Raw genomic sequence first — 24,761 nt, forward strand, 5'->3', positions numbered from 1 at the left:
ACTGTAAAAAGTCTTGCCGGGCTGCTGGAATATCGTGACCAAAGCCCAGAAGGGCAACTGCAGTACGCCCAGTCCCCAGATAAACCACCCCGCCATATAGTAAGCCGAGGGATACTGAACTCCCCGATAAGTCAGGGGTTCGTAGCTGAAGAGCATGTACACCAGGACCAGGAACATTAAACCCGGTGCCACGATGGCCCAGCAGATGCGCCAGTAGAAGCTGGTCTTCACATTCAGCATAAACTCAAAGTCGCTGCAGATGCGCTTGACACCATAAATCCAGCCCACTGCCAATAACTCCGCAATGGCCAGGACCAGGGCTATAAAAGTGCAGCCATAAAAGTCGACGAGATTCAGCACAAATTGTCCGCCCGGTGTCATGTAGACCAGGCCGCAAAGGAACCCAATCACCGATGCACCCACAGCCAGCAGCCAGTGGGGCAGATGGGTGAATCGATCCTTGACCACATTCACCACAGCACTGGCCATGCCGATATTCGATCCAATGCCCAGGACCAGCAGCATGAAGAAGAACAGCACGGCGAATAGCTGGGGCAGATACTTGAACTTGGCAATGGCCTCCGGATAGGAAATGAACGCCAGACCAGCTCCACCCTTGACCACTTGCGAAATGTCCGAGGTATTCGTCTCATGAGCCAGGTTGCCCAAAATTCCAAAGATTATGCAGCCAGCCAAGATGGATGTTAAAGAATCTATGGTTGTGATTATAATCACGTCTCTGAAAAGATTAAAACTAATAAATCAGACATTCAAATGCCATTTGTGTAGCTTACTTGTGCACATTCTTGTTGAAATCATTGAAGGAGGCGTACATGACGAGGGTGCCAAAGCAAATGGCCAACGAGAAGAACATTTGGGTGATGGCCGCATACCAAACATGTGGATTCAGCAGCTGAGACCATTGCGGCTTTAGGAAGTACACAATTCCCTGCCAGGCTCCTGGCAATGTAACAGCGCGGATCAAAAGGACGAACATAATCACATAGGGAAACAGGGCCAGAAAATAAGAAGCTTTGCCTGAGCTCCTAATGCCTTTGGATAAAACGGTTCCGATGATAACCCAAGTGGCCAAGAGACACAATACCAGATCCCAGCTGGGAGTTCCTAGACCATTGTCCTCCAAAGTTTCCGGTTCCCTGAGTACTGTTTGTCTGTATAGGATGGGAGGTAAGTTAACTTTTATGTAAGCGACTTTATTCCTTCAAACTCACGTAAAGAACAGCTCTGCGGAGGACACGCCCTGCACAATAGACGTATTATTGACTGCCGTTTCTCCTGTGGCCACACAGCTGCTGCCCCATTCCAGCAGACAATAGGTCCAGGGCAGGACCTCACTAAAACTGGCCAACAAATACCGGATGGTCAATGCCATTATGCAAGCATAGTAGGTGGTAGCCAAAGCAGTGGAATAAACCTGGCCATAAGCAATGCCTGCAAAACATTAAATGGGGCTAATGTAAATTACGTCAGCGTTTTAAAAAAATGTACCCTAAAGTTAAAAAAATAGTGAATCTTTATCTTATCTATACTTTCTTATCACTTTCTTGTACTTCTTTCCAAACGAATTTATTAATTTTTTGTAATAAAAATTCAATTTCAATATGATCAACATAGTAATTTTTTCAATTTTGTTTTACGTTACCTTTTGAAAATGTAAATAAGAATTGTTGCAACCTATAACTTTCATACATTTTTTTCCAAACGATTTTATGACTACTTTTTATCGAAATTCATTCTCAATATGATCCACTTAGTATTGTTTTATAAAAAGATTTGATAATCAACTCGAACCTTTAGAACTTACCCTTCATAATAGGCACCATGTCGAAGGCCTTGATGCAACCACGACTGGAAAACTGGCCAATGATCACCTCCAGGTAGTATACTGGTCTGCCGATCAACAGGAGCACTATCACATAGGGTATCAGAAAAGCTCCACCCCCGTTCTCCAGAGCGATGAAGGGAAAGCGCCAGACATTGCCCAGACCCACGGACAAGGCGATACAAGAGAAGAGGAACTCCACTCCCTTTCCCCACTGATCCCGCTGGACCGAGGACTTGGACTCCACTTCGCAGTTTATGGTGAGCTTTTTGAATTACAGGATCCTTTAGGCAAATTCAATATTTAATGGATCTAGAAACACTCACGTCTTCTCCTTCGGCGCTGTACACAACTGTACTAATGTCATTGGTCGACTTTGGATGTCCTTCCCTGGATCCTTGGGCTTCATCCAAGCTTCGCCTAAGTTTCTGGTACTCTGTGGCATCATCCATATTTGCGGTTTAGAGCTAATTTAGGGTACACGACAATATGAATGAAATGCAGGCAGCGTGGCAACACAAAAGCTCAGGTGCATTCAGATGAACGGCCACAAAACAAATGCCTGGAAAACAATAGCTCCGTTTATATAGGTCAGTTGCTCAAGTTCAAGGTTACATGATATTCACACAGAACCGCAAAAAAAAGGGCTTGACAAAATCACGCGATCAAGGCATTTATAACCAAAACTAGTCGGCTAAAAATATCAAACTGGTGTCAGCCATCAACGTCAGGCTATTTTCGATAATTCGTTAGTTTATGAATTTGTTTACTCTGAATTTTATAGCTCTTGATCGTTTTGCTCGCTCAACAATAGAAACTCGAACTTAATCCCTGTGAATGTTGACCTATACGGGCGAAAATTTGCATATCTAGTCACCTAAACAAAGTCAAGTCCCTCTCTGTTGTTTCTATTGTATGCAGTTTCACAGCTCAATAATTTATAAATATCATTCCCAACAGGTTATTAATGCATTTATATAATCTTTTTTTGAGAATTAATATAATACCTATCTCAAAAGTAATTTATGGGTCTTGCTGCAGTTGGCTGATAGGTGAAATTGCAATCGTTTAAAGGTTCAACGCGACCATTAATCACAGAAATTGAAATGTCTGTCGTGTTCTGCAGTTCTTGAACCAAGGTATGTCCAAAAATTTTTGGAATCTGAAGAATCGTCAAAAGAATCTCTTATCTGAACGCATGCCTGTCTGCGGCGAAGTGTTAGCAAGCAAATAAAAATACAGTTCGTCAAACCCAATTTAAATCTAACAGCTAGACGAAAGCTGTTGACATGGGATCTGAAGAAGGTTCTATAGTGCCAGTTGGGGTTGTTGTCTCATCATAATATTATATGCTGGGATCAAGCTATAAAAGCCCAACATTTGTGGGACCAATGTCTCTTCTTTTTTATCTCTATCAAAAACGCACTATTTAATCTGCGAACAGCACCACACATTTTTTATTAACATTTACGAGTACTTATTATACATACACTTGTCTTGATTTTCAAAGAGTGGAATTGTCGACCGTTCTTAACAAGCTGCCTGATGCGACTAACTGGCATATAACAGATAATCTACTAGGAAACCTATGTGACACACGCAGCAGCTGCGTAAAAAAAAAAATAAGTTATCGTCGATGCTCTCTCACAATTTTTTTAACGAAGAAGCATATTTCCTGGTTATCCAGTATTCAAAATAAAATTCTTCGAAATTATGATGCAAATCTATAATATCTACTTAGGTTTGTGAATCAATGTGGAGAGTAGTAGTAGTAGTAGTTCTGCGACCCTGCCCTCAAAAGGCAAATCATTTTAATTAACTGTGCCAGATGCCGACTCCTAAGCCAATCGAAGCTAATCGATTCATCAAGCCGCCGCCCCAAACGAGACTTAACCAGATTTTGCAAATACTCATTACTTATTACTGATGCTTACAAAAGAATAATGCCATTGGCCAATAATTACAATAAATTTGGTTTTCTATGTCTGATGAATTTCCATGTCTAGTGTTTTCTGTTTACAGTTGGGAGTCGCAACTTCCTAAAGGGGGTTCCCGGTGCTTTTATCGATGATCTCTGGAGTGCTGATGACGTCGCGATTGGAAGGAGGACACGCAATGAATACCATTTTGCTGGGCTTGATGATGATGATGATGATGATGATGATGATGATTGCGGTGGGAATGCCTGATTGAAGGCTGAACATTGACTGACGGCTGACCACTGCTTCTGTTGCCCTGAACTTCGTCAGCTGGCAGAACTTCAAAAAATGGTTGACCATTGTTGCCAGTAATAATCTTGGCATACTCTTGACTGGGGAAATATTCAAATTTTAGTAATAATTGGTAAAGGAAAAGTTCGCTGCATTGCCATTACTCACTCAATTAGTTTAGAAATTAGGCCAGTTGATGTTAGAACGTCAATTAACACTTCCTCCTAACAAAATTGAGTATCTGCCAGAGGACATGTTTTAAGTAATAGCAATCATGGCGAACTTTTTCCGTATAACAAATGTAAATGGAAATCTTATTATTTATTAAAAAAATTTTAATTTACAATTTGCCTATTGGATAAACCAAAAAGCATGTTAATAATTACATTATTATATTTTCAGTTCATACTAAGTAAGCTTGTATTTTTATAAACATTGTAACAATCAAGTGTTTTAGTTTGTAACGTTACTATGGCGTTTTTTTTCTGGGTGTACTTACAGGGTCCGCGTCAAGCGTTTAATCTCTTCCTGCATTTTGACATTCCGCTCCTCCTGCTCCACTCGCGCCATGGTTATCCGCGCATTTTGGTCCTTCAGCAACTGGATGACATGCTCCTGCCGCCTCACCTTCATCTGCTTGCGTGTCAGGGTAACGATTAGGTTGCGCGACTCATCCTTCTTCGAGGACAGCTCGTTTTTCACCTGCAAAGGGAAAGAGGGTAAGCATGAGCAGGGCTATCAATCCCCGACCGCCGGACCTGACTGATCAGCGTGTTTTTCTCGCCAACTTCACAGTACATTTTGTCCAGTTTGGCTCGGTTCTCCTGCTCGGCCTTCTGCAGGCTCGTGATCAAGTCGCTCCGAGCGGTTAGCATCTGCTGATCGAGATCGATCCTCTCCCGCAACTTGTTTATCTCTTTGTTCAAACGATCCTCGACTTGAGATTGGGTCTCCAATTCGTTGGATTTGATCTTTAATGATTCTTTAAGTTCGCTGAAATTTGGAAAAAAAATATATATATATATAGAAGTATTAAAAGATATTCTTCCAAGTCCTATATAAACCCACTTTATCTGCATCATAGCATTTCTATATTTGCCGTTTAGTTCGTCAAAGTCGGCGTGCTGCTTCAAGGCATTGGTAACCTGCATGTTGAGACAGTTTTTATGCTCCTCGAGATTTCGCATCTGCAGCTTGAGATCGGCAATAACGAGATCTTTCTCCATGACACCCTTGTCCATGACATCCGGACGCTGCTGCAGATTGACAATGAGTTCGCGTGCCTCTTTCAGTTCGTCCTCCAAGTAGGTGATCTGTGACAAATGCTTTTCAGTGGATTGTCGTGCCTTGTCCAGTCCAACATCCGCATCCTTCAGGCGCTGTTGCAATCGCAGGTTGCTAGATGTGACATCAGGAAGTGGTATATTAAAAGAAACCTTCGGTAATAATCTTAAAGCTTTCTTACACCGACTTAAGCTTGCCCAGTTCGGTTCGCAGTTCTCCAATAATACCACCCTCGTTGGCCAGCGCGGCACTATTCTCGGCCAGTTTCCGGGACTGCTCCTCGACCACCGCCTCGCTGCGCCGCAGGCTCTTCTTCAGCTCACCGATGGTGTGATCCCGGGCGGCCAGCTCGACAGCCATGTTGGCCTCGTACTCCGATTTTAACTGGTTCAGCTGGTCGCAGTGCTCCTTCTTGATGTTAAAGAACTTCGACTCCATATGCTTCTTCTCCACCCGCAATTGAGCTATCTCGCGATACAGACTTTTGTTAGCAGACTCACTTTTTGAGGCTGGACCACACAACTGATCGATCTCCTCGACAATGGTGCTCATTTTGAGGTTCTTTGGGAATTGCAAATAATTATATTATTTTATAGAACTAACGCGTCAGTGATAAATGACTTTAAGGACTTACCACCAAGGACTCTAATTTATTCCGAATCTCCTCGCGTATGTTACGCGCCTCGTTTTCATCCTTCGCCTTCTGGATCAACTGCAAGTGATCGTACAAAACCATAAAGCCCGAATCGACCACGGCACGACAACGCTCCTTTAAGTCATGGACACTCTCAGTTGCTAAAAGGCAAATTTTAGATTTTTAAGGACATTGTTTGGTAACTGGTAAAAAAAAATAAGGGAGTAAATTCAAGAAACTTCCTACTACATTTTTTTTGGTTTTTAATCAATGCTGTATTTATTTATTTTAAATGTGGAAATGTTACATTTCTCTCTTAATTTTGAAAACGTAATTCAATTTATAACATTTTATACATTAAAATAATGCTCTAAAAACAAGTAGGAGTCATTTCAAAATTTTCACAATACATTTTTAATTTAAAATCAAGCACTAAGAGCTATATAATTTTTGAGAACTGTTAATAAGGTTTGGTTACAAATTAAGATTGCTTTTAATAGTGCTTACGATATTTCACAGATTAAAGTATGCTATGAAGTATTGCTTGGTGGAAAATAAAAACGAGTGCTTACTTTTGGACATGTTAGATAATAGCAACGAGTGAAAAGAGAAATAATAGTATTTGCTATAAACTCACGCAGATTCTTGGGCAATCGGAGCAGATCGTCGGCGTGAACCACCACCTTGCACTCATCGTTCACCACCATTGCCACAAACTTGTAGATTCCTTGTACTTTCTTAGGAGCCAAGGTGCGGAGTTTGTGCATGAACTCCGATTGCAAGCTCTCCAGCTTCTTGTGCTGCGACTCCAAGACTCGCACCTTGTTTAACTCGATTACCCGGTGATGCGACTTGTTCGTTCTCGTGGACGGCTGGAATACTGAGAGTCAGGAGACACATAACACTAAATTCAAATCGGGAATTGTGTCACCAGTCACTCACCAGCTTCTGTCGTTGACTTAGCCCTTGGGCGCGGCGACCATTGAGTCCGCTTGGCTGCGTCCTTGTCCACTTCAGGTTCGCTCACTTTATTCTCGGAGGCTGGAAGCAAGGGCAAGGAGCACACACTGGCATTGTTTTCTGCCTCCAAGGGTGTGTCCTGAACTGGTGTCCCACCAGCAAGACTGCGGATCGGTATGCGGCTTGTCGGGATGCAACTGGGTCTGCGTCTTTTCGGGATGCGACTGGGACTGGAACCGCGACTGGTGGGAGCTGGAGGAAAGGCGCCGCCTCGGGTGGAAATAAGAGCCTATGAAAAATGTTTATCATTCACCCGTGTCACGCTAAAATTAATCTCCCCCAGACTCACCCAAGATGGACCGATGGGTGCGAGCTTTTCCACTTTTCCCTCTGCCCTCAGCTTTGAGGCCTTATTACCTATCGCATGAAATCGGAGGTCCATAAACCATATTCCTCAATACGCCAATTTAAATCTTACCACGAACAGGAGCCGACATGTTGTTATTTTTCTGTAGAAAAAGTGCTGAAATTGTAAGCACTTTTGTAACCGATTATTTTGATCAACAAAACGAAAAAATATAAAAAAAAAAAAATTTTGTCCTGTACAATTCAAGATGTGTGAACTAATGTAAATGATACAAAAATACGTTGATCTGAAGGGTTTCGACTTTGGAACTATACTGAATTCCAGGGCAGAGCCCACTATAAAGACAACTTTTACCACTGTACCCGGTGTTTTCCAGGCTGCTTTGTTTAGGATGGGAGTGCGAAAACAAATGAGCACTATCAACAAATGCGAAGCTTTGGATGAAACGGAAGGCCGGCTAAATGGGGGGGCGAAAGAAGAGCGTGGTTTCGCTCTCTCAGGCTCTCCAAAATCCAATCGGAATGGAACCGAAATGATGCACATCGTCGGTCGGGAAAATTTGCATTCAGTTGCTGTTCGTGCGCCTTCCGAGTAAGTTCTTAATTCCAAAGTTCTCTTTCCCCAAAGGGATTTTAGAAAATATCTCATACAAGATCCGTCCATATTTAGGACTACGAGTACCCAAAAACTATCTTAAATATTGATTAATTATTTAAAATTATCAGTTAAAAAGAGAGCAGTGTCATATGAAATGTGCAAGTGAAAATGGGCCTTACAATACCAGTGTAGTACTAAAGAGAAGCCCTAAATGTGCCTTTGATGATTAAAATCTATGGGATTTGTTTGTGTCACCCTTTTTGGGGGCTGTTATTTTGCTCACTTTTGCTTTAGACAGTCGGCGCGTTTTTCAATTGAATTTAATCAGTGACGTAGACAGTCTGTACAGTACATATGTACATATATACTATATACGCAATGCGATCTGATTTTCAAGGGGTAAACAACCAAGCCGCCTAGTTCAAGTTCCGCATGGCAATTGGTCCTCAGTAGTTTGGATCGCAAAGGAAATGGAAAGTGTCTGGAAAAAAGAAAACACAAATACTGCACTGACTGCATGCCATCCAATAAATATATCTAATTCAAGGCTATTTTTACGAATTCAAGTTCAATTCTAAACTGGAAACCATTGGCTGCCATTGACACTTGATACGAATGCGGATAATAAAGACAATTAAGTGCTTGGCAAATGGTGACCAGAAATAGTTTTCCCCAACCACGTGGCTGCATTAAACGAATCTAATCATTGTATTTCGACTTAATTTTGCATTGCAGCTCTTCGACAATGAAAGCCCTGGAATGTTTTATTCTAGTGCTGGCTTCGTCGAGCATTTTTCCCCGCATCGAGGGCTGCAATAGGGTTCCACTGGGAGCCACGGCAGCCAAGTCTCCGGTGGATGACAACTATGTGCTGTCCGTAAACGGAAATACTCAGAGTTATGTGCCCGGTCAGAGATATAATGGTGCGTTATCTAATTTATTACATTTCCCTTTAAATTGACTAATTCTAAGCCGTCAATCTCTGTGTTCTTGCAGTATCTCTTAGTGCATTTTCGGGCCTATCCTTTATAAGCTTTATGCTGGCTCTGGATCTTGATAACGGCGATGGCGATGGTGACCCCAACGCTTTGGGCACCTGGGAGATTGCCGATCTGGCCGAGACCCGTTTCAGTCCGCGCTGCGCCAATCTGGTGGAGAACACCAACACGAATGTGAAGACCCGCGTGGATGTGGTCTGGGTGGCGCCATCGACGCCAGGACAGGGTTGCATCCTGCTGCGGGCCACGGTGATGCAGCACCGCGATGTGTGGTTCATGGACGACGGCTTCCTGACCAAGCGCATGTGCGAGGAGGAGGTGGATGACATTGACACACAGCCCAGCATCGTGGATCCTTGCTGTGCCTGCGACGAGGCCAAATACGAGGTGAGTTTTTCTGTTTTCAAAGTGGGTGGGAATAGGTTGTGATCCTGTGTGGTTTTTCTTTCTCAGCTTACCTTTGAGGGCAAATGGTCGCGGCACACTCATCCCAAGGACTTTCCTGCCAACAGTTGGCGCACCAGATTCAGCGACATTATTGGCGCCTCGCACACCCTAGATTATAGATTCTGGCAATATGGCGAGTTGGCCAGCGAGGGTCTGCGTGAGGTGGCGGAACATGGCTCCACGAGAACCCTGGAGAGTGAGCTGAAAGATCAGAGTGAGCACATCCGCACCATTATCAAGGCCAGGGGAATTGCCTATCCGAATGTGACGGGCAAAACTTTCGCCGTTTTTCGCGTGGACTCCAATCACCACTTGATCTCGTTGGTCTCCATGGTGGATCCCTCGCCGGATTGGATCGTTGGCGTCTCTGGGCTGGAGTTGTGCCTGCCCAACTGTTCCTGGGTGGAGAACAAGGTGCACAACCTCTATCCCTGGGATGCGGGCACGGACAGTGGTCCATCTTATATGGTAAGAGGTTTTCCTCGATTCAATCTTTTAGATAGTTCACTTTTTACTTTTTTTCTAGTCTGCTGACCAGCCGCAGGTGCCACCAGATGTGGTCCGTCGCATCAAGTCCAACTTCCCCAATGATCCCCGCTCGCCGTTTTATGATCCCACTGGTGCTCAAATGAAGCCACTGGCCACATTGCACATCAATCGACGACGCCTCTACGAGAAGAACTGCGAATCCACTGATTGTAAGTGAATATAAGCAATGGGGTAAGGCTTTAAAAGCCAAAAAGGGGCTAGTTACGCGATTTTGCTTTTTAAATGTTGCTGGACAATGTTGCTTAAATTATTTGTAACTGTTTTAAGCAAAATGCTCTCTTTGAAAAAGGGTGGTTTGATTAGGGTTACCTTAAATATGTAGGTCATACCGCTTTTGAAAGGTAATAGAATTCCCCTGGTAATCACGAAGCCCTTCTTTTCATTTAAATTTTTGTGTTTAATAGTTGAAAAAAATGTAAAGAAAATGTATAAAGAAATATTCAAAATTTGGTGGTGGAACAATCGACATAACCCTTTTCTTACTCGAAAATCGGATATAAAAATGTGATGTCGAGATGCTTTAGCCGCTGTAACTTCGTCAGTTTTAATCCCATTTATTTGAAATTTTGATACAACCATAACACTACATAGATTAAAAATTTTAAATTATACTCCCTCTTAGTCCATATCTATCTTATAAATTAATCCATAAACTGTAATCCTGTAGCGGAACAGCTGCCAGCAGAGTGCGCCACGAATTCGTGGTCCAGGTGGGATGAGTGCACCACAAAGTGTGGACCGGGAAAACAGTACAGGATTCGTGAGTTCAAGAATCCCACTCTGGCTTCGGTGAGAAATAGAGCTCAAAGGGTTTATACTTATACTTACACAACCTTTTAATGGACATCTTTAATTACCCCTTAGCGTCATCGCTGCAACAATGCGCTGCGTGAGGAGAAGAACTGCGTGGGGCACAAGTGCGCCAGCTTCAATGAGGAGGCAGCCGAGGGAGCCGAGCCGGACACGGGACCAGTTCCTGGCAGCCAGGACGATCCGCAGTGCGGGCTGTCCGATTGGTCGGAGTGGTCCTCCTGCACGGTGACCTGCGGCACTGGCGAGATGACCCGATCCCGGCACTATCTCAACAAGAAGGCCAAGAAGAAGTGCCAGAAGGCGAGTAGGGCGCGGCTGCACGAGACCAAGATCTGCGAGGCCATGGAGTGTGGCGGGGACATCGAGAACGGCGGTGGAGCAGGCGAGCCGGAGGAGGAGCAGGCGGGTGGCGATGAGGCAGGGTCCGCCGAGAAGCGTTCCATGTTCCGGAACTTCGAGAGCTACAGCCAGCATCGGGAGGACTACATACCACCCGTTTGCGGTGTGACTCCCTGGTCGGACTTCTCGCCCTGCATGGGACCCTGCGGTGGACAAGGCCGGCGGCAGCGCATCCGCAAGGTGTGGAACAACAACGAGGTGTACGGCGTGACCGATCCCAATGACGATGGCCAGGATCCCTGCCGGCACATCAAGCTACACGAGGAGGTGAACTGCACGAATCCCAGTTGTGACACCATTGTGCCCAGTCTGTGCTACGATGAGCTCGTGGCTAGTCCATGTCGGGACAGCGATGTGGCCAACTACTGGTACTACGACCATGTGAGTGACCAGTGTTCCATCTACTGGTCGGATCGCTGCGACACCAATCGCAACAAGTTCAAGTCGAAGGAGGAGTGCGAGGAGACCTGTCGCCAGCCGCGCCACAAACAGGAGCTCCAGCACGACGGCGTTCCGGCCATCGATTGCCAGGTCTCCGACTGGATATCCCACAGCTGCAACGCCTCCTGCGGCGATGGCTTCCAGTTGCGCACGCGCCGCGTGGTGAAGACCCCCAAATATGGGGGAAAGCCATGTCCCAAGCATCTGGTGCGCTTGGATCGCTGCTACCAGCGGTGCGACGACATGTACTCCATCAGCGGCCGGGGATTCGGGGAGCGCAGGCACGTGGTGAAGGCGCCACAGCCGGAGCCTCGGGACGAATGCCGCTACTCCGAGTGGTCCGCCTGGACGCCCTGCACCGCCAGCTGTGGCGACAATGCCGTTCGCCAGCGCACCCGCACCCTTCTGAACACCGATCTGAGCTTCAAGTGCAAGGATCGCGTCCGCATGGAGAAGTGTGTGATGATGCCGTGCCTGTTAAGCAGCAACGATGAGCCGGAGCGGTGGTAAGACAATCTTAAGCTGTATCAAGTATTACATGTAAACCAATTATGTAATCATTATCGAGAGATATCATTGAATATACGAAACATTCCAGAGTACCTAAAGCTTTGGCCATTGATCAACTACAAGTAGTTTTCCCAAAATAAAGAGCCTTGCTTAAAAATAAGTTTCTGTTTTTATAAACCAAACATAAGCCACTCCCTCCAAAGCGATGTAGTTCCGATTTCGATCAGTTTGTCCTTGACCCAGATCTATTGTATAACTGTGGGCAGTCGCCGAGTGATTTTCGCCGGCTTCCAAGTTCAAAGAACCCGGTTTGAGAGCGTTAATTGAGGAGCGTGCCATAAAAACCAATCATGCCTAATTGATGGCAACTCAATCAAGATGCGAAAGCGCCGTCTAAGGGGATAATTGATAAATTGAAATGCTCATCGATTGATGGAGGAGGCGACTCAGCCATTTTTGGCACTGCAGCTGCCAGTTTGTTGGTCAGTCGTCGATGAACTATGAACAAGTACGTATCGCTGAACTTGGGAAAAGAAATGCTTCGCCTTTTTCTGGTCGTTATTCTGCTCGTTTCGGGGGTAAAAGGCGACTGCAATCGGATTCCTCAGGCAGCCAGCGGTGAACGATCGCCTGTGGATGATAACTTTAAGATCCTCATCGATGGCAATCCATCGACTTATGTGCCCGAGCATCAGTACAATGGTGAGAGGTTCTGAAAGTCGAGAATAAGTTGTTAATTTCCCCCCATTAGTTTCGTTATCCTGTCCCATCAACATGAAGTTCGTGAGCTTCACTTTGGCTATCGAAGCGGAAGATCCTGGTCTCAGTGGTCAGGATATGACCGGTCACTTCGAACTGCTGGGCACCACGGACACCCGATTCAGTGCAGGATGTGAGAACATGGTGGAGAGCACGAACACAAACGCCAAGATCCACATCGCGGTGTCCTGGATAGCACCGCGTCATCCCGACAGCGGATGTGTGCTAATCAAAGCAGGTGTGGTGCAACATCGCGATGTGTGGTTCCTAGACGATGGCTTTCTAACGAAGCGGATTTGTCCCGAGGAGATCGACGAACTGAATAGCATGACGCCGCCCTTGGAGAACTGCTGTGCCTGTGATGAAGCCAAATATGAGGTGGGAATTGACTTTGAGGCTCTTGTTGATACTATAATTCGTTTAATGCCCAGATCGTTCTGGAGCGCAAATGGGCGAGGAACACGCATGCGAAGGACTTTCCGGCCGAGGCCTGGCGTACACGATTGGGCGAGGTCATTGGTGCTTCGCATAGCCACAGCTATCGGTATTGGGCCTACGGAGGCAGAGCTAGCCAGGGCATGAAGGAGATGGCCGAGCATGGAGCCACGCGCACACTGGAGAACGAGATCAGGGAGAATACGCAAGTGGGTTGCTGGTTTTCTTTTCAATCAGATCAATCAAACCAATTTCCCCCACAGAATGGTGAAGTGCGGACTATCATTAAAGCCCCTGGCATTGCCCACCGATTGAATGCCTTCGGAACCACTTTGGCCAATGCTCGTGTAGATCCTGTGCATCATCAGATCTCGCTGGCGACCAAGATAGATCCTTCGCCGGATTGGATACTGGGCGTGGCAGGACTGGAGCTTTGCCTTAGTAACTGCACATGGCTGGAGCGGAAGGTGCTGAACCTGTATCCCTGGGACATAGGCACCGATTCGGGTCCTTCTTATATGGTTGGTTGAGTGATCCATCAGTATGATAGTTATGTATATCCCCCTTGTAGTCCTCAGATCAGCCACAGGTGCCACCGGATGTGGTACGGCGCATTACATCATCCTATCCCAGCGACTATCGTTCTCCGTTTTACGATGACACCGGTGCCCCAATGAAACCTCTGGCCACTCTTTATTTGACCAGGAAGAAGCTCTACATCCGGGAGTGTGAAGAGGGTGAGTCGCTCTTTATTTTGTGTAATTTACCCTCGGTGACCTCTGTAATTAGTTCCCCAGGAGGGACCCCTGGAGTGCGCCGTGCATCCGTGGAACGAGTGGTCCAACTGCAGCACGCGTTGTGGTCCGGGCTATTCCCAGCGCCAGCGTAGCTATAAGAGCCCGGACCTAGCAGATAACTTCAACTGCAATCTTCGACTGGAGGAGATGCGTCAATGTCAGGGAAGCCAATGTGGAGCAGCGGAGGAGGAATTGGATGGTGAAGAGCCTGGTTTGGGCATGGAAAATCCCCAGGGCGGTGGCTCAATAGCCGAATGCCAGCTGAGCAACTGGAGCGAGTGGTCGCCCTGTTCCAAGACTTGCGGCCGAGGATCCTCCACTCGCACCCGCGACTACTACAATCCGCAGGCCAGGCAGCGTTGCTTGTCCGTCATGCGACTGCCGCTGGAGGAAACCAGGCAGTGCATGGGATCGGATTGTGGTGGAACCATTCCGGACAACGGCGAACTCGATGCTCTACCGGAACCAGATTTGTTTGGGGAGACAGACCAGGGCGGATATGCGGGTAATAGACCACCTTGGAGCAGCAGGCCGGATGCATCTGGTAGCCAGGTGTGGAACAAAAAGGGTTTTAATGATAGATCCCCTTACAATCCCCCGGATAACACGCTAGAATCACCAAGTCCACCCGCTTACAATCCATTGGATAAGGCAGGTGGATACGATAAAGTGTTTCCTTCTGCCAACAGCTACAGCAATGACAAATTGGTGGGCAATAGGCCCGGTTACAACGATTACAATAATAGGAATTCCTACAATGAGTACACTACTCCCAGCTTCAGACCTTCATTCACCACTCGTTCTCCATTTGGAGCGCGTTATCCCAGTCGGCAACAGTCGGATGTGGAGGAAACCACCATCGACAACTATAATGTGGTTCAGGACTACTGCTTCGAGAAGCCCTATGCTTCGACGCGACCCTGTGTGGCCAATCCAGTGGTGGTGAGCAACTACTGGTTCTACGACCACGACGATCACGAGTGCAAGATCTTCACGACGGATAACTGCGACGAGAACAGGAACCGCTTCCGCACCCTGATGGCCTGCGAGGGCACCTGTCTCCAGCCTCAAATGAACATGGAACGCACCGAAAACGATGCAATGGAACTCTACGGAGGTGGATCTTATGGTCAAGCAGGAGGTGGATCCTATGATCAAATTGCAGGTGGGCAATATAATCAAGGGGGAGGAACATCATATGGAGCTGGCTCTTATGGTCAAGGTGAAGGAAGATCGTATGATCAGTCTGGAGCAAGTTCATATGATCGATCAGGAGGAAGATCGTTCGACCAAACCGTAGGTAGTTCATATGATCCAACGGGTGGAAGAACCTATGGTCAAACGGGAGCAAGAGCCTATGACCGATCAAGTGGAAGAACCTATGATCAAACCGACGATAGATCCTTTGACCGAGCAAGAGGTAAACCCTACGTGCAAACTGCAGGTGGATCTTATGACCAAGCGGCTGGAGGAGCTTATGGCTCTCAATTCGTCGAAGCAGCAGGGAATATTGGAGAACCCATGTCGCAGACCAGGAACAGATACGACTCACCAAGACGCGGTCCTTATGGTGGCTAGTAAAACAACCAAATTAAAATATTGCAGATATGATTAAATGTGAAAAAAAATTCAAATTGTACTCGAACTGAAGCTTACATATTTGGGATCTCTTAACAGAAATGCCAAGAGAACATTCCGACTTGGGTTCTCTTTAAGAGTCAAAAGCATTACTTTTCCGGCTTTGCGGCAACGTCGGCTGATAACAGCTCCGGCGCCCTCTATTTGTATCAGTGGGTCAGAAAATTAAGGCGCTCCGAGCTTATCGGAGGGCTTGGTCAGCTCCCCAGACGCTCTTCTCGGCTTTTGGCAAACCAACTAATCGAAACTTGTGCTCAGTTTGCAACAGTCGATCGCGTTGAATGGTTCTTCTGTGCGATTAGAGTGCCCCCAACACAAAAAACCACATGTGGCGGTCAAGTGGTGCTCCGCTCGTGGAGCTTCTTCTGGCCTCGCTGGTGATCGGCAGAGTCGGCTGCCTGATCTGCACGCGTCGCCCGGCGAACACGGGTTCGCCCAAATCTCCGGTGGACGAGAACTTCGTAATAAGCGTTTCGGGCAATCCGGAAACATACATTCTCGGCCAGGAATACAACGGTGAGCACGAGTTCATTGGCCTTGCGCTTGAACTTCGTGGGTGATTGCTTGGGGAAATCGCTTTGAGTGGGCCTTTCAAGGCTTCTCCGCCAGAGTTCGCAATGTTTTTTGTTTAGTAAACAAAAGTGGCGGCGCTTATCTGGGACCTTTGCAAATTTGCTGGAATTCAAGGTCGACGATAAGGGCTCGGCTTGATCTGTTTCGTATTGTGTTGAGTTGTGTGGCACTTAGAATGATTTTCTTGTAGTCTCGCTGAATGCATTTAATGGCCACCGCTACATCAGTTTCATCATGGCTTTGGAGAATGAAAACGGGGACTTTAGCTACAAGGACGATTTGGGTCGGTTTGAGTTGAGTGACCTGATAGAGACCCGCTACAGTCCCAACTGCATCAATATGGTGGAGAACACCAATACCAATTCAAAGACGCACATGCACCTGACCTGGGTGGCGCCCAGTGAGCCTGGAAGTGGCTGCATCCTGATCCGGGCCACGGTGCAGCAACATCGCGAGGTGTGGCACATGGACGACGGAGGACTGACGCGACGCATCTGCGAGGAGGTCACCGATGATGTGGAAAGCCAGCCAACGAGTCCTGCGGCGGATGTGCCCTGCTGCGCCTGCGATGAGGCGCGCTATGAAGTAAGCCATTTAAAGACTCACCAAGGTACCAGTTACATTCTTGTTCTGCCTTCCCATATCAGCTCACCTTCGAAGGCGTTTGGTCGAGGAACTTGCATCCCAGGTACTTCCCTGCTCGCAATTGGGAGACTCGATTCTGTGAGCTTCTGGGAGCGGCCCACAGTTCGGACTATCGTTTCTGGGAATCCGGAGCACTGGCCAGTTTGGCTATGAAGGAATACGCTGAGCACTGCAGCTCCCGACTTCTGGAACGGGAGTTTAGCGTTAACTTTCGGGTGACTCTGTGATAGCAATCCTAAGGAAGGAAACTTTAACTCACCAATCTTTCACAGGACCAGAAAATACGCACCATCATCAAGGCAAGAGGACCTTCGTATCCCAACATGAGCAGCAAGACCATGGCCTCGGTGCGAGTGGATCCCATTCATCACATGGTGTCCTTTGCCTCCAAGATAGAACCCTCACCGGATTGGGTGGTGGGTGTGTCTGGACTGGAGCTGTGCCTGCGCAACTGCACTTGGATGGAGGAGAAGGTCATCAATCTGTATCCCTGGGATGTGGGCACAGATGCGGGTCCCACCTATACGGTAGGTGGATACTGTTAGCGATTAAAAAGAAAATGAATCTTTTGTTTTAATTTGATAGTCAGCCGATCAGCCCCAGGTGCCGCCAGATGTTATAAGACGCATGCGTTCCGATTTTCCCAATGATCCACGTTCACCCTTCTACGATGACTCCGGAGCTCCCATGAAACCCTTGGCCATTCTCACAGTGAAGCGCCAGCGCATCTACGAAAGACGATGTGCTGATGAGGATTGTAAGTGCGATTTTAAATGAGAAAACCCCACAATAACCTTATCGTATTCCGTATTCTAGCCAACAATGATGCGGATGTGCCACGAGAGTGTCTCACCCATCCTTGGTCCAGTTGGAGCGACTGCTCCTCCAAATGTGGTGTTGGCATGCAGTACAGAAGACGTGTCTACAAGCAGCCCGAGCTGGCCAAGGTCTACAACTGCAATGTGCCGCAGTATGAGGAACAGGAATGTCAGGGCGAGATGTGCGGCCAAAATAGTCCCATGCGAGTCCCGGAGGAGTTTGAGGATCTGGAGCCGGCGATCGGGGGAAACGGCTATCAGCCAGCCATCAACCAGAGGCGGGCAGAGTGCCAATTGAGTTTGTGGGGCAGCTGGAGCCCCTGCAGCGTCACCTGTGGCGATGGTTACGAGATGCGCCAGCGGCAGTACCTCAATCCCCAGGCGGAATCACAGTGCCAGAGTGTCCATCGCATGGAGTTGCAGGAAACACGCAAGTGCTCCGGCTTAGCCTGTCTCGGTAACTTACCGGGATCGTACAATGGCGATATGGATACCCCCTATGAAGGGTCTTCTCCTGGTCGCACTGGAGGTAATATGTATGGACCACAGCTTGAATCGGAGGCAGAGAATTTCGGAGACTACGATGAGCCACGAAATGGAGCAATGGATGGCTTCGAAGTGGGCAATCTCAAGGGCAACACCGGAAACTGGGCAGGGAACAGGCAGCCAGAGCGTCAGGTGAACTCAGGGAGAGATCCTCCGCCCTACAGGCAGTCCAATTACAATCCACCAGCCAGGACAGAGTATAATCCACCAGCCAGGACAGAGTACAATCCACCAGGTAGGACAGAGTACAATCCACCAGCCAGGACAGAGTATAATCCACCAGGTAGAACAGAACGACCCATTTGGCCAGGGCAACCACCTCGACCCACTGATCCCCTCTTGGAGGATGTGGAACGATCTCCCTGGCAACGTCAGAGGCCAAGCAACAAATATGCATCGAACTTTGCGGCTCCAGAAGAGGATTCGCCAAGGGAACCGTGGCAGAGGACTGGTCATTTTGGCAACCAGGATAGGTATGCAACTGGCGGTGATGTGGACTCATCGCTATCCAACCGCTGCTTCCAAATGCTGCAGACGGTGCAGCCACGCTGTCGGGATCAGACGATTACGGGCCAGTTTTGGTTCTACAACTTCTGTGCGGACGAGTGCATGCTGTATGCCGCGGATCCGTGCGACCGGAATGTGAACAAGTTCAGTCGGTGGGAGGATTGCGAGAGGTGCCGCCAGCCGGAAATGGCTGCACTGCAGCAGGAGCACACCAATTCCCCGGAGTGCGAGAACCTTCGGGTCATTTGGCGGGAGGAGCAGAGGGCCAAGGAAGAAAAACGTAGCTCGAGTGGAAGGCGCAATTATGGCGGTTACAGGCAACGCACTAGAAATTAATTAAGAAACTAATTAGTAATTGGAGAATAATTAAATATAATGTATATGAAACATAAAGGCAATTTTTAAACTTTTATAGTTTTGTTCACAACCGGCTACACGTTAAAAATAAAGCTTAGCAATGACAATTACAAAATAACTACGTAAATATGTATATATCAGTGATAACACTGAAACAAAACATTTTACCGGTTTAAATTCATAGTTCGATAGACGCAGTCATTGTAGGTTCGATTTATCGATAACTCCATACATATCGAATACTTGGGTCAGCTGGTTTTTACATGGCCAAACAGCTGTAAAAAGTGCGTAATTATGTACTTCAAAAACACAACAATCAAAATTCATAAGTTATAAATGGTCATGATTAAAGGATAAACAAAAAGAAGTTTAAACAACTTTCACCTTTCAATTTGCACTACCTTGAATTCCGTTTCACATAACTTGGCAACTCTTGGTCGAAAAAAATTGCACAAGCAAAAAAAAACAAAACAAAGCAAAAGTGGAAAAATTATTAAAAAAAACAGACATGCAACGTTTGGGAATTATAATAAAACAGACTACTGCAGCAGTGGTGCATACGCAACACGTGCGCCCGCTGTCCATCCACTGGAATTTGGCTCAGAACCAAAAGCCGGCAGGTGGAAATCCGGGAGATGCGGGAACACCCAGGACGAGAGACCCCCGGAGTCCCAGAACAGCCGCCCAGAAGATCACCCTCATCCAGCAGAACCAGTCGATGAGCATAACCACCTTGGAGGAGGCCCAGAAGTTGGCCAAAAGGCGTGAACTGCACCTGTTGCGCCTGCAGCAAACGGATGCCAAAACAGGCAGAGCCATGTTCAAGTGGGTACTATAACCTCAGATTTCAATCAGCATTAAGTTTATGTACTTTGCAGACTAGTCACCGCTGCCGAAATGCTGTCGGATGATGCCGATCCATCGAAATCGTCCAGCGAAAAGGCCAAGGAGAAGAGGTCGGAAAAGTCCCTAACCATTGGTGCCCGCATCACTGAACATGATCTCTCCTCGAGGCTGAAGAACATCGCCAAGTGGCTGGCCAAACGGCACGAGGTTCGCATCCTCATCCAGGGTAATGCCAGCGGATCCGATGAGAGCAGCGCCGACCGCATCGTAAAAGCCATTGAACAGACCATCAAGGAGCCACAATTAATTGGCAGAATAGTGCAAAAGCGCAGCAAGGGATCCTTCATAAAGTTCAGCATCATGCCTGTGGTTCCAAAGCCAGACACCCCAACTAATCCCGATCCCCTCCAGTCCTGACAACTATCGCCGTTGCCTCGGATGTGCCATAATCACTGCACGGTAATGGCCAACCCACAGAACTTCGCCTTCACAATGTCTTTCGTCCGCCATTTGTTTTTGGGGAGGAGAAAGCAGCGGGCCAATATCAATTTTGCTCCCATTTTTTCAATTGCGGCTCTGTTTCTTTTGTTTTTCTTCAAATATTTCTACTGGCATCAGTATTTGATAAAAATACTGGAGAAAGATGCAAAGGAACCAAAAGAGAACAAGGGTCGACCATGATTATAATCAGCACGTTCACGATTAGTGTTTAAATACTTCAAATTTCACCAACCTCTTCAATAAAACATCATGAAAATACCATTTTAATCGCCTTTTTAATCCATAATATAAAATTCAAAGTCGTTTGGATTCTGATTTATTCCGTATATTGATTTTTATGAACTGACTTGTATAGGTGCTATTGATTTAGTTCGTATTTAGTTTGTAGATATATATATTATTTATATTTGTATACATATTTTAAGCACACGCAGACAATAAATTATTACACTTTCTCCATTCTATCAATAATATCTATCTTTAATTAACTTTAAAAATGTGTAAGTCATAGGATTCAACTAAAGTTTTCTATTAATTACAAAAGCAAGTAAAGCTGTTTTTGGTGTCAATTATAGCAACTACAAAATTATTGGAATTCTGAAAAAAATCAACAACTTACAGCGGAAGCGTGGAAAGTAATATGTGTGTTTATTTTAAAGTTCAACGGTTATCAGAAGCTTTTGCAAAACGATTATAGCAGTGATTTTCTTGGTTTGCATTAAAAAAAACAGGAGGTAATGAATATTAAATTAAGTTAATAAATTATTAAAGCAATGTATTAAAAATACGGCACAAGGAACATTTTGTGTCACAGATTACAAAAATAAATACAATAATTGTTTAATAATTTAGTAATCAACTAAAATACAAACACTTTGTGCTTACACTGTTTTGGAGAGTTCCATAAATTAATAAATTAGGAAAAGCAATTAAATATCAATGCTAAAAGCCGATAACAAATCAGTTAAAAAGAACTCACGCTATATCGTTACAACTGATAAGCCTCATTTTGGGGTGGTTCGCCTCGACACAAAATCGAAAGACATGGGGAACCGATAAGCAGACATATGGTATGGTAATTCATTATACATTGATTTTTTTCACAAAGACTTTTGGAATGAAATATGCACTAAATAAATTAACTACAATAAATGCCAAAGCGTGTGAGCTACGGGTTCGCTGCTGTTTGGTTTGCTGTCCACATACTGACCTAGACGCGCTGAATCTCGAAGAGCTTCACCTCCGTGTCATACCAGATGGCCGGATCCACGTTGCGCAGGTAGATGACGCCCCAGATGTAGGTGCGGAACCAGGCCGTGGTCCCCGCATTGGCCTGGTACTTCCGGATGAGAATGGGATGTGGGACGGGCAGCAGTCCCACCAACGTTCCGTGCTGCAGAAACTTGAGGATCTCCGACTCGTCGGTCAGCCCCTTGTCAATGCAGATCTTCTCCACCTGCGGCACCAGGACCTGTAGTAGTCGCATGATGGTCTGCAGCGGCAGCTTGGAACGCCACGAGACTATCCACTCGGGCGTGGGTGCCCATCGATCGCCCTCGCCCGGCACCATGCGAATGCTGGCTCTGTGTGCCACCGACAGTCGTGACAGCTCCGTGGGTGAGGTGGACTTGGGTTCGCCCGTCGGTGTGGATGCGGCTGACCTGTCGTAGGGCACAATTTCTGTGGAATCCTCAGATTGCGGCTTGTCATTTGGATGGGCCTGCTCACGCTCCGTCATCTGACTGATGCCTGGTGTGTCCAGCAAGGATGCCTTAAGCGTTCCCGGCTCGGCTGGCTGGGCCGTGAGAACGTCCGGCTGTGGCTCCCCCGTCTGAGATCGCTCATGAGACTCTGTCTCCGATTCGAGATCCTCTTCGGCCTTGGGCTCTTCATGAATGGTGTCCTCCTCGTCCTCGTCTTCATCTTCTTCGTTGTACTCCTCCGGCACATGGGCCGAGGGCAGCTCTTGGGAGACAGCTGCCGTTCTCCTTTGCGGAACCCGCGGCAAATTGAATTTTCCACCTGTTTTACGGCCACTCAGGCACTTGGCTATGCCAGCCATATCGGTTGGCAGATTTGCCATGGCATGAAACACGTGACGTTTGCGGATTATGGTGTAGACTAGATTGGAGTTGCCATCAAACTGATACTGTATAATGTTGTTGAAGATCTCCAGCAGGAAAAACACCAAGTGATGATTACTGGGTGCCGATAGCAGAAACCAAGGTGTGCTAAACGCTTCCAGGAGATGCAGCAGCTTCACACTGGCCACCATTGAGAGGGTTTTCAGATAGGGCGAAACATTAACCAGAATGGTCAGCAGGCAATCGAAAAGGGGCTGCAGTCGCTGATGGCCTGTGGCTATTATTTTGTGGAACACTGTGATAAGTAAATCGGCATGGGTTCCCGTAAACACAGGTATATCCATGGGCACGGTGGCGGAGTACGCTTTGTTCAGGCGAACTCCAAAGTTTCGTTCACCTATGAATAAATTTGCATTAAATAAATGAACACTACAAAGAAAAAAAACCAAATTTGACTCACCCGATAGCAGCAACAGTATGAACACTCCAATGTGCATCAGACCCACTCGAGATTGGTCCGCGCGGGAGTAGTTTAAGTGATACAGTATAGGAATAAGGATATCCAGAACATCAGAACTCTTCAGTACAAAATACAGAAACTTTTTGTTATAGTCGCATATCTTCCAGAACAAGATGAGCAGCTCCTGATGGCAATGCAGCCGCTTCGTGGAGTTTGGCAAGTAGTTCTGAACCAGGGGGTTGTTCAGCAGCCGAGTGATGCCCTTAAGCACAAAGTGAAAGTCCTCATCTCGGTGCACGCGCGACAGGTAGTTGATGAATAAGTTGTCGCCGCAGTTTCCCTCGTCGTAGGAAGCCTGCCCGGGTTGGGTGAGTTGCTGCTGCACCACCATGTCGTGATCCAATGTGACAATAAGCAGCTGCAGGCACGCCTCCACCAGTGGTTCCGTGGTATCAGCAAACAGCAGATGGTTGTAGGGCACACCGAATCCCACGGGATCGTAAGAGCAAACGGTGTTCAGGAACGAGGTGAACAAGGGCAGGGCGTGCCGGTTGTCGGCGGAGGTGAAGTAGGCTATCCACTTGTTGGGCTCCTCGGACTGCTGCGGGGATCGGTACATGGGCTCCGAGAAGCAGGTGAGCAATAGCTTCAGCAGCTCCGTGCGCCTGCGCTCCATGTGGGCGTTGTGGGGCGGCGACTGGGCAAATCCCACGCCCGCCTCCCAGATGTACTCACAGCTGTCGATGTTGGCCAGCTCCTCGGCCTTCTCCGGACCCGTGCGTCGCGTGGCCGTGACCGTGAAGTCCGGACAGAACAGCAAATCGCAGGTGGCATTCAGCAGCGACTGAGCCAGCGGCATGGTCTTTTCCTGCGAGGGCAGGCTGCTCCAGAAGAAGTCACGCCACTTGTCGTCCTCGAAGATGTAGGGCAGACAACGGACGAGCAGGCGGACGCAGTTCAGGACGCACTGCTGTTCCGCCTGCGTGCGACAGCTGCTGTCGACCGCCTGGGCCAACTTCTCCACCGCCTTGTAGCACAGAGTGGCCAGGTTGGCCGGGTTCTCGTTCCGGATCTGGCGAATCTCGCTCGAGGTGACCAGCGCGAACACATCCTCCAGCGTCGTCTGGTGGCCCTGCCAGAACTGCTCCCAGAACTGCTCGTCGCTGGGGTCGATCTTCTGGTTCTTCTGCGTCAGCTGCACAATCGCCTTGCGAAAGTTCAACTTGGAGTCCGTGTTTCCCATATTGTTCGGGTTTCGGCTGCTTTGGTATCCCTTAAATCCACCTGCCCCGTGCTCGGTCCCTCAGAAGTGTCCGCAGTGGTCTGAAACAGGAGCCCTTGGCATTAAATTCAATTTGCTTCTGTTTAGAAAATCGGAAAATTAGAAATTCGCCTACGCACTACCAAGCAATCGCCAGTGTAACTTAGGGATGGGTTACTCACTCACGAATAGAGATGGGTGCGTGCTTAAAATTTAGGGCACGAACAATTTAAAAAAAAAAAAGAATGTACACTCCATGCAATTAAAGCAAAATTAATGGGCATCTTAATTTTTCTGTTGATACAAGTTTAAAATTTAAAACCAATTTATTGCAGACAGCCTAACTTAATAATTTCATTTCAAAATAAACTATGTTATATAACCATGCTGACACCCAAGTAAATTATTCAATTAAAAACTTTGGAAAATCACCAACCATCGAATACAATTTACTCGATTAAATAACGAAGCCGAAAGCTTCT

General features: G+C 47.0%; 7 protein-coding genes across 14 annotated transcripts in view; 4 read left to right on the forward strand and 3 right to left on the reverse strand.

Annotated features, from left to right (window-relative positions):
• LOC108137931 (sodium-dependent nutrient amino acid transporter 1) overlaps positions 1-3,389 on the reverse strand; it is a 3,842-nt gene extending 453 nt beyond the window's left edge. Inside the window, exons 1-6 of one of the 3 annotated variants that reach the window (XM_017259881.2) lie at positions 3,334-3,389; positions 2,170-2,405; positions 1,826-2,108; positions 1,233-1,452; positions 795-1,172; positions 1-739 (exon numbers count right to left, since the gene is read on the reverse strand). In XM_017259881.2, coding sequence (XP_017115370.1) covers positions 1-739; positions 795-1,172; positions 1,233-1,452; positions 1,826-2,108; positions 2,170-2,295 — 1,746 coding nt within the window. In that variant the 5' untranslated portion in view covers positions 2,296-2,405; positions 3,334-3,389. Of the gene's footprint in view, positions 740-794; positions 1,173-1,232; positions 1,453-1,825; positions 2,109-2,169; positions 2,608-3,333 lie in introns of those variants that run through there. The other 2 variants (XM_041707576.1, XM_041707574.1) reach the window with 2 other exon arrangements.
• Positions 3,390-3,741: 352 nt separating this feature from the next.
• LOC108137929 (ERC protein 2) lies at positions 3,742-7,604 on the reverse strand. 5 transcript variants are annotated; one of them, XM_017259877.2, is made up of 11 exons: positions 7,410-7,604; positions 7,281-7,348; positions 6,914-7,220; positions 6,609-6,851; positions 5,972-6,132; positions 5,519-5,898; positions 5,122-5,451; positions 4,812-5,046; positions 4,553-4,755; positions 4,222-4,294; positions 4,038-4,154 (listed from the first exon to the last, which is right to left on the reverse strand). In XM_017259877.2, the coding sequence occupies exons 1-10, from the start codon at positions 7,426-7,428 to the stop codon at positions 4,261-4,263; spliced, it is 1,980 nt and encodes a 659-aa protein (XP_017115366.1). In that variant the 5' UTR covers positions 7,429-7,604; the 3' UTR covers positions 4,038-4,154; positions 4,222-4,260. The 5 variants fall into 5 exon arrangements, with proteins under 5 accessions (XP_017115365.1, XP_017115366.1, XP_041563507.1 ...); XM_041707573.1 differs by having other exon boundaries at positions 4,222-4,297; XM_017259876.2 differs by lacking the exon at positions 4,222-4,294 and having other exon boundaries at positions 3,742-4,154; positions 7,410-7,603.
• On the forward strand, positions 4,689-12,212 carry LOC108137928 (spondin-1). The gene is made up of 8 exons (XM_017259875.2): positions 4,689-4,772; positions 7,675-7,889; positions 8,631-8,818; positions 8,892-9,280; positions 9,347-9,808; positions 9,867-10,038; positions 10,557-10,678; positions 10,754-12,212. The coding sequence occupies exons 2-8, from the start codon at positions 7,690-7,692 to the stop codon at positions 12,050-12,052; spliced, it is 2,832 nt and encodes a 943-aa protein (XP_017115364.2). The 5' UTR covers positions 4,689-4,772; positions 7,675-7,689; the 3' UTR covers positions 12,053-12,212.
• Positions 12,213-12,529: 317 nt separating this feature from the next.
• On the forward strand, positions 12,530-15,659 carry LOC108137887 (spondin-1). Its single transcript, XM_017259825.2, has 6 exons — positions 12,530-12,754; positions 12,804-13,189; positions 13,243-13,455; positions 13,510-13,767; positions 13,818-13,983; positions 14,036-15,659. Exons 1-6 carry the CDS (start codon positions 12,553-12,555, stop codon positions 15,619-15,621), a joined length of 2,811 nt encoding a protein of 936 aa, XP_017115314.2. The 5' UTR covers positions 12,530-12,552; the 3' UTR covers positions 15,622-15,659.
• Positions 15,660-15,923: 264 nt separating this feature from the next.
• Positions 15,924-19,163, forward strand: LOC108137986 (spondin-1). The gene is made up of 6 exons (XM_017259958.2): positions 15,924-16,197; positions 16,445-16,839; positions 16,902-17,114; positions 17,172-17,426; positions 17,485-17,656; positions 17,716-19,163. The coding sequence occupies exons 1-6, from the start codon at positions 16,008-16,010 to the stop codon at positions 19,104-19,106; spliced, it is 2,616 nt and encodes an 871-aa protein (XP_017115447.1). The 5' UTR covers positions 15,924-16,007; the 3' UTR covers positions 19,107-19,163.
• A 229-nt stretch (positions 19,164-19,392) lies between these two features.
• Positions 19,393-20,735, forward strand: LOC108137949 (translation initiation factor IF-3, mitochondrial). The gene is made up of 2 exons (XM_017259908.2): positions 19,393-19,952; positions 20,006-20,735. Exons 1-2 carry the CDS (start codon positions 19,636-19,638, stop codon positions 20,388-20,390), a joined length of 702 nt encoding a protein of 233 aa, XP_017115397.2. The 5' UTR covers positions 19,393-19,635; the 3' UTR covers positions 20,391-20,735.
• A 52-nt stretch (positions 20,736-20,787) lies between these two features.
• On the reverse strand, positions 20,788-24,459 carry LOC108137948 (protein HID1). 2 transcript variants are annotated; one of them, XM_017259906.2, is made up of 3 exons: positions 24,420-24,459; positions 23,019-24,341; positions 20,788-22,955 (listed from the first exon to the last, which is right to left on the reverse strand). In XM_017259906.2, the coding sequence occupies exons 2-3, from the start codon at positions 24,259-24,261 to the stop codon at positions 21,685-21,687; spliced, it is 2,514 nt and encodes an 837-aa protein (XP_017115395.1). In that variant the 5' UTR covers positions 24,262-24,341; positions 24,420-24,459; the 3' UTR covers positions 20,788-21,684. The 2 variants fall into 2 exon arrangements, with proteins under 2 accessions (XP_017115395.1, XP_017115394.1); XM_017259905.2 differs by lacking the exon at positions 24,420-24,459 and having other exon boundaries at positions 23,019-24,412.
• Between the last annotated feature and the right edge of the window lie 302 nt (positions 24,460-24,761).

The sequence above is a fragment of the Drosophila elegans genome, unplaced genomic scaffold (genome assembly GCF_018152505.1).
Source record: "Drosophila elegans isolate 14027-0461.03 unplaced genomic scaffold, ASM1815250v1 contig_183, whole genome shotgun sequence".
Lineage (NCBI taxonomy): Eukaryota > Metazoa > Arthropoda > Insecta > Diptera > Drosophilidae > Drosophila > Drosophila elegans.